Below are 14,941 nucleotides of genomic sequence, written 5' to 3' on the forward strand. Positions count from 1 at the left end.
TCAAGCAATCAGCGGCAAACGGAGCGACTGATGAGTCTTTTAATAGAAAAAACAAACGTGTAACAGTAGCAACACACTCTCTGGCGATCCAGTGACGCTGGGCTTCAGTTCTTCACTTTGGGAGGTGGCCTGAGAGAAGAAAGTGGACTTAGAAGAGCCCGTCACCACTTTGGGGCACGCGTAACAAGTACTGATGGGGCCTCGTGCTCACCTGTACACGCCCACGACCACAGCATGGTCTCTCTCGTACGGCTCTAGGGTCAGCTGCTCCTGGGGCTTCATGTTCTCTTGCTGCATCTTTTTCACTTCAGAGGCAAAGACAGCCTCGGCGGAAGCTGTGGAGTCAATGCAATTAGCCTGCAAAAGAGAGGATTTGAAGTCTGAGGCAAGCTTTGGGATATTCCCCCGTTTTTGTGCTGCTTTAAACCAGCAGAATTTGTTTTTATTGGAGACTAGGCTTTGGAAATGTACGGAAAGACTTTGTTAGAGAAGTTTTCGATTTGGTTTGGGTTTGGAACAGAAATCCTTCAACAGAACCCTATTTATCTAAACCCTAGTGTTTAAATTTTACACATTTTTTTCCCCCTCCTACTTCCTTTTCTTTAGGAATTATGCAGCTGAGAATACCAAAAACAAACGCAGCAAAAAGAGAATGGGGAATCTGGCTGAAGTACTGGAGAGGCCTCTGAATTTCAAAAGAAGACTTCTTAAAAATGCACCTAGCATTTATCTGTTGTTTATTTTATACCAGGTTCTATTCTAAACATTCCACATATACTGAGAAGTGTAGTCCTTACATCAACACTAAAAGAGACAGGACTAATATTGCTATTTTACAAGTGAAGAAACAGGCATATAGGTTAGGTAAGTTGCTCAGACACGGCAAGCTGGAATCCAAACTCAGATACTCAGACTCAGTGATCATGCACTCAACCACTATAGTCTAGCCTCTTTAAATTCTATGGCTTTTAGTTTTGTAGATATTTTTCATTATGTTCTATTTGATTGGGTGGCTTATAGGGAGCTGGGAATACACTGAATCAGGGTTGCTTTGACTGACTGCATGGTAGTTACAAACCAAGAAGATATCACCACCCCATAGACTCCTCCAAGCTCCACACCTTAATGGAAATCACAAAGTGTCCTCCATTACGCAGGAAGGTGTGGGCATTCAGGGCTACAATCCGGGTCTGGTCTGGCTGGGCCACATCAGCAAAGATCACATCCACCATTGCTAGGGAGAAAGAAGTAGCAGTTAAAAGCTGGATCCACTTAATCTTCCCAGCTCCTCCCATGGGGCCAGAGCCCCATCACCAGCAGGTTCCTAGCAGTCTTCCCTGCCTCCAGAATCACCTCCCCCGACAATGATCCCCCACCCTCCACAGTGCCCCCAAGATGGGTCCAAAGCCCACAGTTACACCAGTCATTCATTCCTCTTGTAAACCATATTGCCACCTACTCTGTGGCCAGCCCCGGGCCGGCCGTGGGGGGCACAGAGACGAGTCAGACCCGGACCCTGCCCTCGAGACGCTCCCGGGTCTGGGGGGGAGACAGACACGTCATCAAAAAGGCAAGTAAAGGCGAGCACTTACAGGCAATCGCGTCTGCAGGATTGTGAAAAGAAGAAAAGTTGCAGGACAGAGGTAGGGTATGAATGCACAGGGAAAAAAACTCAGGAAGAAAAACTTAAAAAAATGAAAAGATGGTGCAATGACTTTTTTAAAATCAGGAAAAGCCGACATCAAATTGTTCGGATCAGTTACCTCTGGGGGTGCTTTATAGGTGCTTAATTTTTATACTATGTTTCTGAACTTTTTTTTTTTTAAGTTATTAATATTCACAATGGGTCCCTCTAGGTGTGCTTTTGGGGTTATGATGTCACCAGATGATGCTGATGAGGACCTCTGAAGGAGGTTTTTATGCCTAAGTCAGGGGTCGCATTACAGGTACTGGGGTTTGGAGGCAGGCAGAGAGGAAGTATTCAGCAGAAAGTGGGAGTGTCAAGAGATTGGAGGGAAAGAGGTTGGCCCAAGGACCCAGATATCTGGGTCCCTGAAGCGTGACTGCCACCTCCACCTCACCTGGTCCCCAAACCATTTGCATTTCTACAGACTCAACCTGTTCATCCACTCCAATTCCATCCGAATCAGGGCTCCGGAGGCCTCCTCCAGGACACCTGGAGTGGCCTGTCTCACACCTTCCCCTCTCCCAGGCCAACCCTAGACCCCTCACCGATAAGCATGCGGTATTTGTGTGGGTGCCGAGCATCTTCAATGACAGGAATAATGTTGGTCCGCTTCTTGGCCAAATTAATGAGGTCACGGCCAGAACGGTGGGAGAACTCAACTGCATAGACCAGACCGTCCTAGAAGACATCAAAGTCAAACAAAAATAACAATGATAACTAGTTCTGTATGGAGTGCCTACTCTGGCCCATATACCACATTCAGTTCAGTTCAGTTCACTCACTCAGTTGTGTCCGACTCTTTGCGACCTCATGAATCGCAGCACGCCAGGCCTCCCTGTCCATCACCAACTCCCAGAGTTCACTCAGACTCAAGTCCATCGAGTTGGTGATGCCATCCAGCCATCTCATCCTCGGTCATCCCCTTCTCCTCCTGCCCCCAATCCCTCCCAGCATCAGAGTCTTTTCCAACTCTTCACAGGAGGTGGCCAAAGTATTGGAGTTTCAGCCTCAGCATCAGTCCTTCCAATGAACACTCAGGACTGATCTCCTTTAGAATGGACTGGTTGGATGTCCTTGCAGTCTAAGGGACTCTCAAGAGTCTTTTCCAACACCACAGTTCAAAACCATCAATTCTTCAGCACTCAGCTTTCTTCACAGTCCAACTCTCACATCCATACATGACCACTGGAAAAACCATAGCCCTGACTAGATGAACCTTTGTTGGCAAAGTAATGTCCCTGCTTTTTAATATGCTGTCTAGGTTGGTCATAACTTTCCTTCCAAGGAGTGAGCATCTTTTAATTTCATGGCTGCAATCACCATCTGCAGTGATTTTGGAGCCCCAAAAAAGAAAGTCTGACACTGTTTCCACTGTTTCCCCATCTATTTGCCATGAAGTGATGGGACCAGATGCCATGATCTTCGTTTTCTGAATGTTGAGCTTTAAGGCAACTTTTTCACTCTCCTCTTCACTTTCATCAAGAGAATCTTTAGTTCCTCTTCACTTTCTGCCATAAGGGTGGTGTCATCTGCGTATCTGCTGCTGCTGCTAAGTTGCTTCAGTCGTGTTCGACTCTGTGCAACCCCAGAGACAGCAGCCCACCAGGCTCCACCGTCCCTGGGATTCTCCAGGCAAGAACACTGGAGTGGGTTGCCATTTCCCCCTCCAATGCATGAAAGTGAAAAGTGAAAGTGAAGTCGCTCAGTCGGGTCTGACTCTCTGCAACCCCATGGACTGCAGCCTACCAGGCTCCTCTGTCCATAGGATTTTCCAGGCAAGAGTACTGGAGTGAGGTGCCATTGCCTTCTCCCTGCATATCTGAGGTGATTGATATTTCTCCCGGCAATCTTGATTCCAGCTTGTGCTTCCTCCAGCCTAGAGTTTCTCATGATGTACTCTGCATAGAAGTTAAATAAGCAGGGTGACAATATACAGCCTTGACATACTCCTTTTCCTATTTGGAACCAGTCTGTTGTTCCATGTCCAGTTCTAACTGTTGCTTCCTGACCTGCATATAGGTTTCTCCAGAGACAGGTCAGGTGGTCTGGTATTCCCATCTCTCTCAGAATTTTCCACAGTTTATTGTGATCCACACAAAGGCTCTGGCATAATCAATAGCAGAAGTAAATGTTTTTCTGGAACTCTCTTGCTTTTTTGATGATCCAGTGGATGTTGGCAATTTGATCTCTGGTTCCTCTGCCTTTTCTAAAACCAGCTTGAACATCTGGAAGTTCACAGTTCACGTATTGCTGAAGCCTGGCTTGGAGAATTTTGAGCATTACTTTACTAGTGTGTGAGATGAGTGCAATTGTACGGTAGTTTGAGCATTCTTTGACATTGCCTTTCTTTGGGATTGGATGAAATCTGACCTTTTCCAGTCCTGAGGCCACTGCTGAGTTTTCCAAATTTGCTGGCATATTGAGTGCAGCACTTTGGGAGCATCATCTTTCAGGATTTGAAATAGCTCAACTGGAACTCTATCACCTCCACTAGCTTTGTCCATAGTGATGCTTTCTAAGGCCCACTTGACTTCACTTTCCAGGATGTCTGGCTCTAGGTGAGTGATCACACCATGGTGATTATCTGGGTCATTAAGATCTTTCTTGTATAGTTATTCTTGCCACCTCTTCTTCATATCTTCTGCTTCTGTTAGGTCCATACCATTTCTGTCCTTTATTGAGCCCATCTTTGCATGAAATGTTCCACTGGGGATCTCAATTTTCTTCAAGCCACATGCAGCTCTTCAAATCCCCAAATCAAAACATTACCATTTAATGACCGGTTATCATGATGTGTGTGTGCATGTTAAGTCACTTCAGTCCTGTCTGATTCTTTGTGACCCCACTGACTGTAGCCTGCCAGGCTCCTCTGTCCATGGGATTCTCTAGGCAAGAATACTGGAGTGGGTTGCCATGCCCTTCTGGAGGATCTTTCCAACCCAGGGATTGAACCCAAGTCTCCTGCATCTCCTGCATTGGCAGGTGGGTTCTTTACAACTAGAGGCACCTGGGAAGCCCTTGTTATCATTTTACAGGTGAATATACTAGGTCCAAGGGTTATTCCATCCTACTTTGTCTGATCTGAGAGCCCAGGCCCCCAGTTTAGGCTTAAAATGAGGAAGCTAGGGCATAGAGATGAGATGATGTAACAGCTAAGAATACCTGCACCTGGCCAGACACTGCTCTAGGCATGTCACAGGATTTAATTCACTTATCATCACAATCACCCATTTTCCAGAGGGGTACACTGAGGCTCAGAGGGAGTAAGTACTTGCTGAAAGCCACTTCACTGTTAAGAGCCCGCACCAGAGTCTGGGGTTTTTAACCATTAAATTACACACCCTCTAGCCTCACAGCCAAGTGAGGGATCATGAAGTGAGATATGTGGGTGCCCTCTCAACAGGGAGGCTGTCCAGCTGCACAGAAGCATAGGCCCCCAAACTGACAATCTCCTGTTTAGGGAAACCAGAAGCCCAGATTTGAGGGCTATCTTTTTTTTGGCTGCACCACATGGCATGTAGGATCTTAGTTCCATAACCAGGGATGGAACCACACCCTCTGCAGTGGAAGCGTGCAGTCTTAACCACTGGACCGCGAGCAAAGTCCCAGAGGGGTAGCAATCAAATCCAATGTATTCTCAGCTCTGGCCCCCCTAACACGGGTTGCCCCGACACCCAAGCCCTTTCGCTCCAGGCCAAGAACTCAGGTGTGAGGCTGAATGGAGCTCTGGAGACCATGTGGTTCAAGCCGCTGCTTCACGCACAGGCACTGTGATCAGGAAGGGCCTGGCTCCGAGCCCCTCGGTGCAGGGAAGCAGCCAGGGCCTCTGAGTCCAGGCTGGCAGAGAAGGGGACCTTTCCCTCCCTCCCACCTCCTCCTGTCCCTCTGTCTGCTCACCGGGCCGACGATATCAGAGACGTGGGAGACGGTGGTGCCCGAGGCAGCCCCGAGGTAGAGGACCTTGGCCCCTGGCTTGATGTGGATCTGGTCCACCCCGCCCAGGATTGCCGCTGCCAGCTTGGAACGGAAGGGGTTCCAGGCACGGTACTCAATTTTGTCATCTCCCTCCTGCACCGAGAGAGATGGGGATGGAAGTCAGTGCCAGGCTCTTCTGCAAGACCCCAAGGCTCTTAACTCTAGGGCCCTCAACAGGGACTGGGCCCCCAGTCATTGTACAAGAAACAAATGAGTATATCCATCTATGACCATAACAGGCAGGGCCTGCGCTCTCGTGGGGGTTCCTGACTCAGGGAGAAGGGGCAGCGACGGGGACAATAAAGACAAGATCACCCCAGACAACAGCAAGGCAAGACCTCTGTGTTCGTTCTACGAACACTGCCTGTGCCGGCCCCTAAGCTCAGGCACTGGGCAAACACACCGAAGGGGACAAAGGCCTTGCTCTCCAGGAGTGAGGACATGCTGAATGGACACACACGGCATAGGAGCCAGTGACAGGTGCTCAGAAGAAAGGTCAAGCCAGGAAGGGGTGTGTGAAGTCCAGGGAGCAGGGCGAGGGCAGGTGAGGATGAGAAGGCGGCGGCCAGGAGAGCCCAGGAAGAGGAATCGCCCAAAGCTGAGGGCTCACTCAGGTCAATAAGGAAGTGAGTTCCGGGCAGCAGGGACGCCTGCAGAGAGGTCGTGAGGGCTGCTTCTGCTAGACAGGGTGGGGCAAGGGGGCCTTGTGAGGGAGACAAGGCCAGCTGACCAGAGATGAGTGATAATAAGGGGCCGGCCCTACCTGAAGCGGGGAGGAGGAGAGTATTCCAGGCAAGGAGAACGGGGAGGCTCTGGGAGTGACTGGAAGACACATGGTTAGGGAGAGAGGGAGATTGCACGTGCAGGGCCCCCCAGTCACACTGAGGACCCAAGACTTGAACCTGAAGGCAGTGCGAGGTCACGGATGTGTCTGGGGAGGGAGTGTGTGATCTGACTTGTAGCTTAAGATGATCCCCTGGCTGTCTCGTGCAGGATGAACAGTGGGGCCCAGGGAGACCAGACTGCTGGTGGCCCTGGCAGCTTAGCTAGGCAGGGGGGTCTCACCGAAATCGAGACTCTCTTCTCTCCGTAAACAGATTCCCCAGGGACCAGGTTCTTGGTGACCAGTGCATCTTCCTTTCCTCGACAAATGAAGACGCCTGGGGGAGGGGGCCAGAGCGGGGTCAACACCCCATCGGGGCACCGCCCCACTCCTAACCCCGGTGGGCTCCCCGCCCTCCTCACTCACCCTCGTGTCGATGGGGCTCTACCATCACATTCTTCCCCGATGGGTTTCCTTTCTTTCCTCCCCGACCACGACCCCGGTTGCCACCAGACTGGAACCCGCCACCTACAAGGCAGAGACGTAGTGAGAGCGAAACCCCACGGTGCTTCCCTCCCCACCCCAGCCCCCAGCCCCGGGAGAGCCCGGTCCATCACCTCTTCCTCCCCCTCCACGTCCACGGCCCCTGAAGCCTCCTCCTCCGCCGCGACCTCGGCCCCCGCCGAAGCCTCCTCGGCCCCCGCCGAAGCCTCCACGGCCACCGCCGCGACCTCCGCGGTCACCAAAGCCACCGCGGCCACCAAAGCCACCCCCGCGGGGGCTGAACCCTGTGATGGAAACAGAAATAGGAATCGTCAACAGGGTCATGGAGCTTGAGAAGTTACTTCTACAGCAAGGGACTCTGCTCAGGAGAGAAATGTGTGCACACGCACACTGGGAGAGGTGTCCACACGTGTCCACGGCAGAACTAACAGGACTGACGCGAACATCCATCAGCAGAAGGGATGAATGAGACTCGGACCGTTCACAGCCATCAAAGCAAAAAGGTTAACAGCAACACGGGACAGACAGAAAAATCTCAGAATCCCTGTAAGTGAAAAAGCAAGCCCTAGAAACCCAGGTCTGACACAACATCCTTTTTAAAAGTCCAGCTACAACCAAGACTGCCCAGCACTAGCTGTATAGATCTGGGTGATAACCCAGGCGCCCCTTTCCCCTCACAGAGACAAAAGGGTGTGGTAAGTGTGAAGCTGAGTATTAGGCCTGGGGAGGGTGAAATTATAGGAGGAGGATGAGAAGGGAAACAGGTGGAGGCACATTGCTGTTAATATTCTGCGTTCCTCCGCCGGGGGGTCAATTCACAGGACCTATTCTGTTTCCAATACTGATTAGTCTGAAGAAGAGAGTATGCCATGTGTGGCCGTGCGTTGTGGCAGGTGGGTCCCCCAGGCCCTGAAACTTCTTCACGCTCTCCCACTCGGGACCTTGTGTGTGGCAGAGAAGTGCTAGCCCCAGATCGGTGTGGCGGGGGGAGTGGGGGGCAGCGCATTCACCATCCATCTTTCCTGCTAACTGGTCCCCCTGCTTCTAAACACACACAAGTCTCCCCCAGCTTGGTGTTGGCAGGGGAGTGGTGAGGGGGAAGCAAAAACCAAAACTTGTCCTTTATGGATGGGCAACTTATAAGCAGTTTACTTAGGGTTTGTCAACAAGATGGAAAGTTTAGGGGAAAAAAAATTCAGAGAGACTTGATTTTTCATCACTTCAGGAGACAGCAAACATTGTTCGCTGAGCCCAAAACAATGTCTGAAGCAGAGAGATTTCTCCTGGTACTCACAGATTCAGTATCTGACCTCTGCAACAGCTTCTAAAGCTCTGCTGTACTTTTAGAAAAATAGAGTTATCAATTATTTGTGTGAAAATCCGTGCTGGTTTCAACTGACCTCCCTTGATGTAAACTATTCAATATTAAACATGCAAAAGTTTTTGCAAAGGTGTGTTATATTCCCACCCTATGAAGGGGTCATTCCTCTTTTTTTTTAAATTTTAATTTATTTTTTTTTGGCCACACCATGCACCATGTGGGATCTCAGTTCCCGGACCAGGGATTGAACCCGAGCCCCCTGCCGTGGTAGCTCTGAGTCTTAACCACTCGACTACCAGGGAAGTCTCCATGAAGGCTTCCATCATCTTAATGACGTTAAAAATGAAAATGTAGAACTCTGAAGAGTTAGTCCTAATTTAAGTGTTAGAAATGAGCTGCCGGCCTCTAGTCTCCCGCCCCCTCTGAGGTCTCCTGCCCACATGGCAGCCGGTGACTGAACTTTTCAGAACAGCCAATCGGCTCTCACCATTCCCTTGCCCAAACTCCTTCAAATGTTTTCCATCACGTTCTAAATGAAATCACAGTTCCTTTCTCGGGCTTCCAAAGTCCTAAGTCAGTGGGTCTCCCCCTTGCCCCATGCAAGCGATTCTGAGTAACTGTCTGGGGTGGGGGCCAGGCCTAGGACTTTACAGTTCCTCAGGTGACTCTGACAGGTGGCCCAGACTGAGAATCACCACGCTGGCTTTGCTGACTTTCCTGACCTCACTCTAGGCTAGGTCCTGTGTTCTTCCTCCCCAAGAACAAACTCCACTTCCAGCTTCCACACCCTTGACATCTCCTGTTCCCTCTGCCTGGGTCCTGAGGACACTGTCTGACTCACCCCCTGCACTGAACGTAAGTCTGACCAAACGTTCCTTCCTCAGACCAGCCTTCTCTGGCTACCTGGCCTTTACTCCGCTTTCTTTTTCTTCCTGACAATTATCATACATGGCATTTTAACAATTATCACTGCCTCTTCCCCACTCCCCCCACTAGAATCAACTCCAAATGGACAGTGATGGTTGTTTAGGTTATCACTGCATCCTGCGGGACTATGGGCTCCATGAAAATTAAATGAGCTGTTTACTGATGACTCTTAAAGCCCTGGGTTCTGCCTCAGGAAGAAAGCGCCCTCTCTGCTCACTCAGGAAGCAGGTGATCGGACGGTGTCCAAAGCCCCGGTCCCTCCCCTCAGGCAGCTCATGGACTGAACACAGGGAGATGGCCACTCCACAACCCTAGAGAGTAGGCAAGATTCATGGGTGTCTTGAAAAGTTCACCTGTAAGGAGATCTGGAAAATAACACAGTGCCCACATCACAGAATTGTAAAGATTAAATGACAGTACACAAAAAGTGCTTAGTACGCTGCCTTACGTGCAAACTCAGGGGAGCAAGTCTCTCCTCCTTCCTACTTAGGGGAGGAACCACTATGCCCAAGAGACCCTCGACCCCATCCTGACAAAACAGAGACCCAGAAAGTGTGGGCATGGCATGGGGCACAGCATGCACAATACTCAGAACATCTCAGTCCATTTCAGGTCCTGGAGCTCTTAGAAAAATGGACTGTACCCACTCCTCAGAAAAACACACGTTCACATACTTAAAAAAAAAAAAAAAGTTTTGGTTTTTAAACAGACCCCCAGTTTAAAACTTCTCTTCTGCCACAGCCTTCCCCATCTCCAAAGTGGCACCCCACCCTTCCAGTTACACACACCAAAACCCTGAATTGTCCTTGACCCCTCTCATGCCCACATGCAAACTATCAGCTCTATCTCCAAAACATATCCTAAAGGGTGACAATTTGTCAACCAGGCCAACTGCCGCCACCCTGGTCCAAGCCACATCATCTCCAAGTAGATGACAGCAACAACTTCTTACTGCTCTGTCTGCTTCCACTCTTGTTCCTCTAAAATCTTTCACACGGAGCAAGAAGCTGCTGCTAACTCGCTTCGGTTGTGTCGGACAATGTGTGACCCCATAGACTGCAGCCCACCAGGCTCCTCTGTCCCTGGGATTCTCCAGGCAAGAACATTGGAGTGGGTTGCCATTTCCTTCTCCAATGCACGCATGCTAAGTCGCTTCAGTCATGTCCGGCTTTTTGCAACCCCATAGACGGCAGCTCACCAGGCTTCTTTGTCCACAGGGTCCTCCAGGCAAGAATACTGGAGTGGGTTGCCATTTCCTTCTCAAGAGCAAAAAGGATCCGTTTAAATGTCTCAGTCAAGTCTGACTGACGTCATATCCTTGCTTGAAATCTTCCAAAGACTTCCTCGCACAACCAGACTAAAATCCTTGCTGAAGGACTTCCCTGGTGGTCCAGTGGTTAAGAATCCACCGCCCAATGCAGAGGACATGAGTTCGAGTCTGGGAAGATCCCACATGCTGAGGGGCAACTAAACCAGCGTTTAGAGAAAGTCTGAACAACAGTGAAGACCCATGCTCTGACGCATCCAATTCTTTGCGATCTCATGGACTGTAGCCCGCCAGGCTTCTCTGTCCATGGAATTTTCTCACCAAGAATACTGGAGTGGGTTGCCATTTCCTACTCCAGGGAATCTTCCCGACCCAGGGATCAAACCCATCTCTTGAGTCTCCTGCATTGTAGGCATTCTTTACCACTGAGCCACCTGGGAAGTCCCAGTGGAGACCCAGCACAGCCTAAAATAAATAAATAAATAAAAAATCCTTGCTAAAGAGCTGATTCCTAACAACTTCTACAACTTCTTATCCTAAGACAGTGAGGGCAGGGTTGGGAAGAAGGTGTAGCCTCCATTCCTGGGACCATCAGACCACGGGATGCCTGTGGGCTTGCCAGGGTCTCAGGTGGGAGACACACCGCCTGACACTTCATCAGAAGATCCCCAAACACTGAAGAGAAAGGGAACCTGGGAGGGGGCGTGGAGCCACAAATTCCACTACCCCTGACCAGATGACCCCATTTCTCCACAGGCCGAAGGGGAAGGTGGAAGAAAAAAGAAAACCTGTACTAAGAAACAGACCCTTTCTGTCATGATGGAATATTTCCCCAACTCCAGGGGAGCAAGCTGTGGAGAGGAGGAGGGAATCAGCCTGATTTATAAGAGCTGAGACATCTGGGGAAAAGGACCCTAATTTTGTTCCCCTTGATGAGAATGGTAAAGATGACAATTAGAACCATTATACTATTATACGTCAAGCACTGTGCTATACGAGGTATAACAGACAAAATGTAACTATGTGAAAATTTAAGGTGTACAACCTGTCCAGCTAATACACATATATTGCAAAAGGATTATCACCATGTGCTATTTTTTAACAGGCTCTCACTAAATTTGAACTGGGCGCCATTTTATTGATGAAATAACTAAGGCTCAGAGGTAAAGCGACTTGCCCAAGGTCACACAGTGAATTAAGCATAGTTAGGACTGAAATTTTGAACTGAGGCCTTTCTGCTGTCAAAGCAGGGACTCTCCGCATTCCACTAGGAGGGAGGTGCGGAGGCTTCATCAGAATCTCCAGTAAAATCGGAATGAATTAAACCACTCACGCCCTGTGATTACCTCCCTCCCCCATCCGACAATCCTATACTCGGTGTGTGAAGTTTCACCTCGCTTCTCACCGCAGTTGAGGATCACTAGGCTCCGAATCTCCACTCCATGCTTAGGGATCCGCCCCCCTCGGGAGAGTGGAGAGCGGGAAAGTGGGCCACAGACTATCAAGCCAGAATCCTCATCTATGCGACTCTCTCCGAGAAGCGAGGTTTGAACTCAAGGGTACTGTAGCTACGGCAGCGACAGGGGAGGATACGGGGATCCAGCCCAAGATCAGGGACTCCCCGCCTCGCGATGAGGCCAAATCTCCAAATCCCACGCCCAGAGATCCAAGACCCTCGATGTCTGGATCTAGGTTCTGGGCAGCACCCTAGACTGCCGCCCGCGGCCCAATATCCAAGACCCCTATTGACAGCCTCAATGAAACGAATTCCAGTTCAGGACATCCCCAATTTTACGCCCAAGACCCTCGACTCACGACCGTCACCTCTGACGAGTCAGTCACAAACCTCTAGACCGGGAACCCGAACCCTAGGCTCAGGTTCGCTCCTAGGGCGGAACCAAGCCCTCTCATCCCCACGAGAGGCCGGAACAGGACCCTTCCTCACAAGAGACCCGATCCGGGGCTCAGAAATCCTGCCCGCCAGGCCAAGACCCCGCCCCTCTGTTCCCTCCTGGCACCCCGCTCCCCGCCGAGTCCCAGCCCTCACCCAGACCCCAACCCCGGGCTGCACCTGGTTTCATAGCTAGCGCAGAACTGCGCGGCTCAGGAATCGGTGGCTTCCCGGGCTCCACGCGACTGAGGCTGACGCACGTGGAAAGGAGCGCAGGCGCGCGGCGACGTACACTGGGTGACGCAACCACGCAGCCTCGCCCCTCGGAGCCGCAGCCCCGCCCCGACCCCAGCGCGCCCGCTATGGGCGGGAATTTTTGAGCTTGTCAGGGCACCGCCCCCTCGAGCGCCCTAGGCGCTACCGTGACCTGTGCAGAGATCGTTACACTAAACACGCTTCCAGCTTCTCTTTCACAGGTGCGAGCACCCCAGTGATTAGGAAGCGAAAATATAGTCCCTAAGTCGGGTCCGACTCTGCCATCCCATTGACTGCAGCCCGCCAGGCTCCTCTGTCTGTGGGATTCTCCAGGCAAGAATACTGGAATGGGTTGCTGTTCCCTTCTCCAGAGGATCTTTACGAACCAGGGATGGAACCCTGGTCTCCCGCATTGCAGACAGATTATTTACCGTCTGAGCCACCAGGAAACCTCAGTAATCAGGGCTCATCCTCAGATTTTCGCAGGCACTGTGCCCTCTGCTTTTCTTCTCTATTCCCAGTTAGCTCCCTAAAATCCCCTCTACACTCAAAAGCCTTCCCTGATCCATTCCCATCCCCAAGAACAAGGGCCAACTCTGGACTCCATTCATCCATTGGAAGAGCATTTGCTGTGTGCCTGAATGTACCAGGCACTCTGTTCTAGGCACGGGAATGCAGCAGGGAACAAGACATATGAATTCTGGAGCTCATCTTCCAATGAGGGGAACAGACACCAAACAAGTTAGTAGAAACATGCTGAATGGTAGAAGGCCACAGTGCTTTGGAGAATAAGTGCTTTGGAGACTGGTGTTGGGAAGAGAGGTGAAATTTCTTACAGGGTGGTCAAGGAATGTATCCAGTGACTTTTGAGCAAAAAGCTAAAGGAAGTGAGTGAGGCATGCTCCTGTCTGGGGGAAGAGAGTTCCAGGCAGGTAGGATTGCATGTGCAAAGGCCCTGAGGCAGGAAGGGGAAGGAGAGTTGCAGAAACACTGAAGAATGTGTTTCATGCAGAGTGAGTAGGGGAGAGTGGGAAGAGATGAGGGCAGGGAGGTTAACAGGTAAATTGTATGGGGCCTTGGGGTGAGAACTTAAACTTTTATCGAGTGAGATGGAGGCTTCTGAACAGAGAAGGGATGTGATCTGACCTGGGTCACTCTGGCTGACTGTGGGAAACGAGTGAGAGATAAAGGTGGGAGCAGGAAAACCAAGGCGGGGCCTGCTGCAGTGGGTCAGGGAGGAGACAGGAAGGACCAGATCAGGATGCAGGCGGAGGAAGGAACACGGATAAGATTCTGTATTAACACTGAGAATTTTGCACTTTGTAATTTTATAATTTGAATATCCATCCTCATATTGATTCCACAAAGCAAAACATGTGCTACTATGAGAAATTAGTAACAACCTCCAGGAGAATCCACTGGTCTGTTCTGTGCATTGTTGTATCACTTTGTATCCAGAACAGATACAGAGTGGGTACTCCCTAAATGTTTGTTGAAGGAATGAATGAACCTGTGCTGTCTTGAGTTCTCTGTGCAGGGTGTTCCAAAAACACTCCTGAAAATTTGTTTACATATTAAGATGGAAATTCTGTGGAGTCTATGCTGCATTTCCAGGAACTGTGTAATATTTCAAATGGTTCCAGTTCAGGGTAGTGTTACCTACTACATGGATCTTACTTTGCCTTCTTTGCCTTACTTTGCCTTTTAATTGGAATTTGCCTTCCAATTAAAAATAATTTTTTTTCTAAAGGGTGAAAATCCAGGACATCCCTGGTGGGTCCAGTGGTTAAGATTCCATGCTTCCAATGCACGGGGTGTGGGCTCCATCCCTGGTTGGGGAAATAAGATCCCACAGGCCTCGAAGCACAGCCACAAAGGGGAAAGAAGATGACAATCCTCAGAGCACAGTGCAGGCTGTATTCTGGAATCCTGGCACCATCTCCTGGCTCTGAGATACTGCACCTGCCAACTTGCTCTGCAGACCTGAAATGGGTACTACCAGTGAGTAACTGGGCTTCCCTGCTGGCTCAGATGGTTAAAGAATCTGTCTGCAATGGGTTGGGAAGCCATAGAGAAAGGAATAGCTATCCACTTCAGTATTCTTGCCTGGAGAATCCCATGGACAGAGGAGCTTGTTGACGTCCAAATTCAGGTGGATGATCCTGTGATTGTTCTGGCCTCTGGATCTCTTGACTTCCTCTCCTCTATCAATCTCATCCTCCGCCCAACCCTTCCTTCCCACACCCAGACTTAGTGCAGGGGACACAATGGTGACTGTGGCAGTGCCGAGG

At 50.3% G+C, this 14,941-nt stretch overlaps 1 protein-coding gene across 1 annotated transcript; it reads right to left on the bottom strand.

Moving 5' to 3' along the window:
- Nucleotides 1-27: 27 nt before the first annotated feature.
- On the bottom strand, nucleotides 28-12,661 carry FBL (fibrillarin). The gene is made up of 9 exons (XM_068992638.1): nucleotides 12,576-12,661; nucleotides 7,103-7,273; nucleotides 6,912-7,013; nucleotides 6,728-6,822; nucleotides 5,585-5,755; nucleotides 2,233-2,365; nucleotides 1,122-1,234; nucleotides 212-357; nucleotides 28-129 (listed from the first exon to the last, which is right to left on the bottom strand). The coding sequence occupies exons 1-9, from the start codon at nucleotides 12,583-12,585 to the stop codon at nucleotides 105-107; spliced, it is 966 nt and encodes a 321-aa protein (XP_068848739.1). The 5' UTR covers nucleotides 12,586-12,661; the 3' UTR covers nucleotides 28-104.
- Between the last annotated feature and the right edge of the window lie 2,280 nt (nucleotides 12,662-14,941).

Source organism: Capricornis sumatraensis, chromosome 20 (assembly GCF_032405125.1).
Source record: "Capricornis sumatraensis isolate serow.1 chromosome 20, serow.2, whole genome shotgun sequence".
Lineage (NCBI taxonomy): Eukaryota > Metazoa > Chordata > Mammalia > Artiodactyla > Bovidae > Capricornis > Capricornis sumatraensis.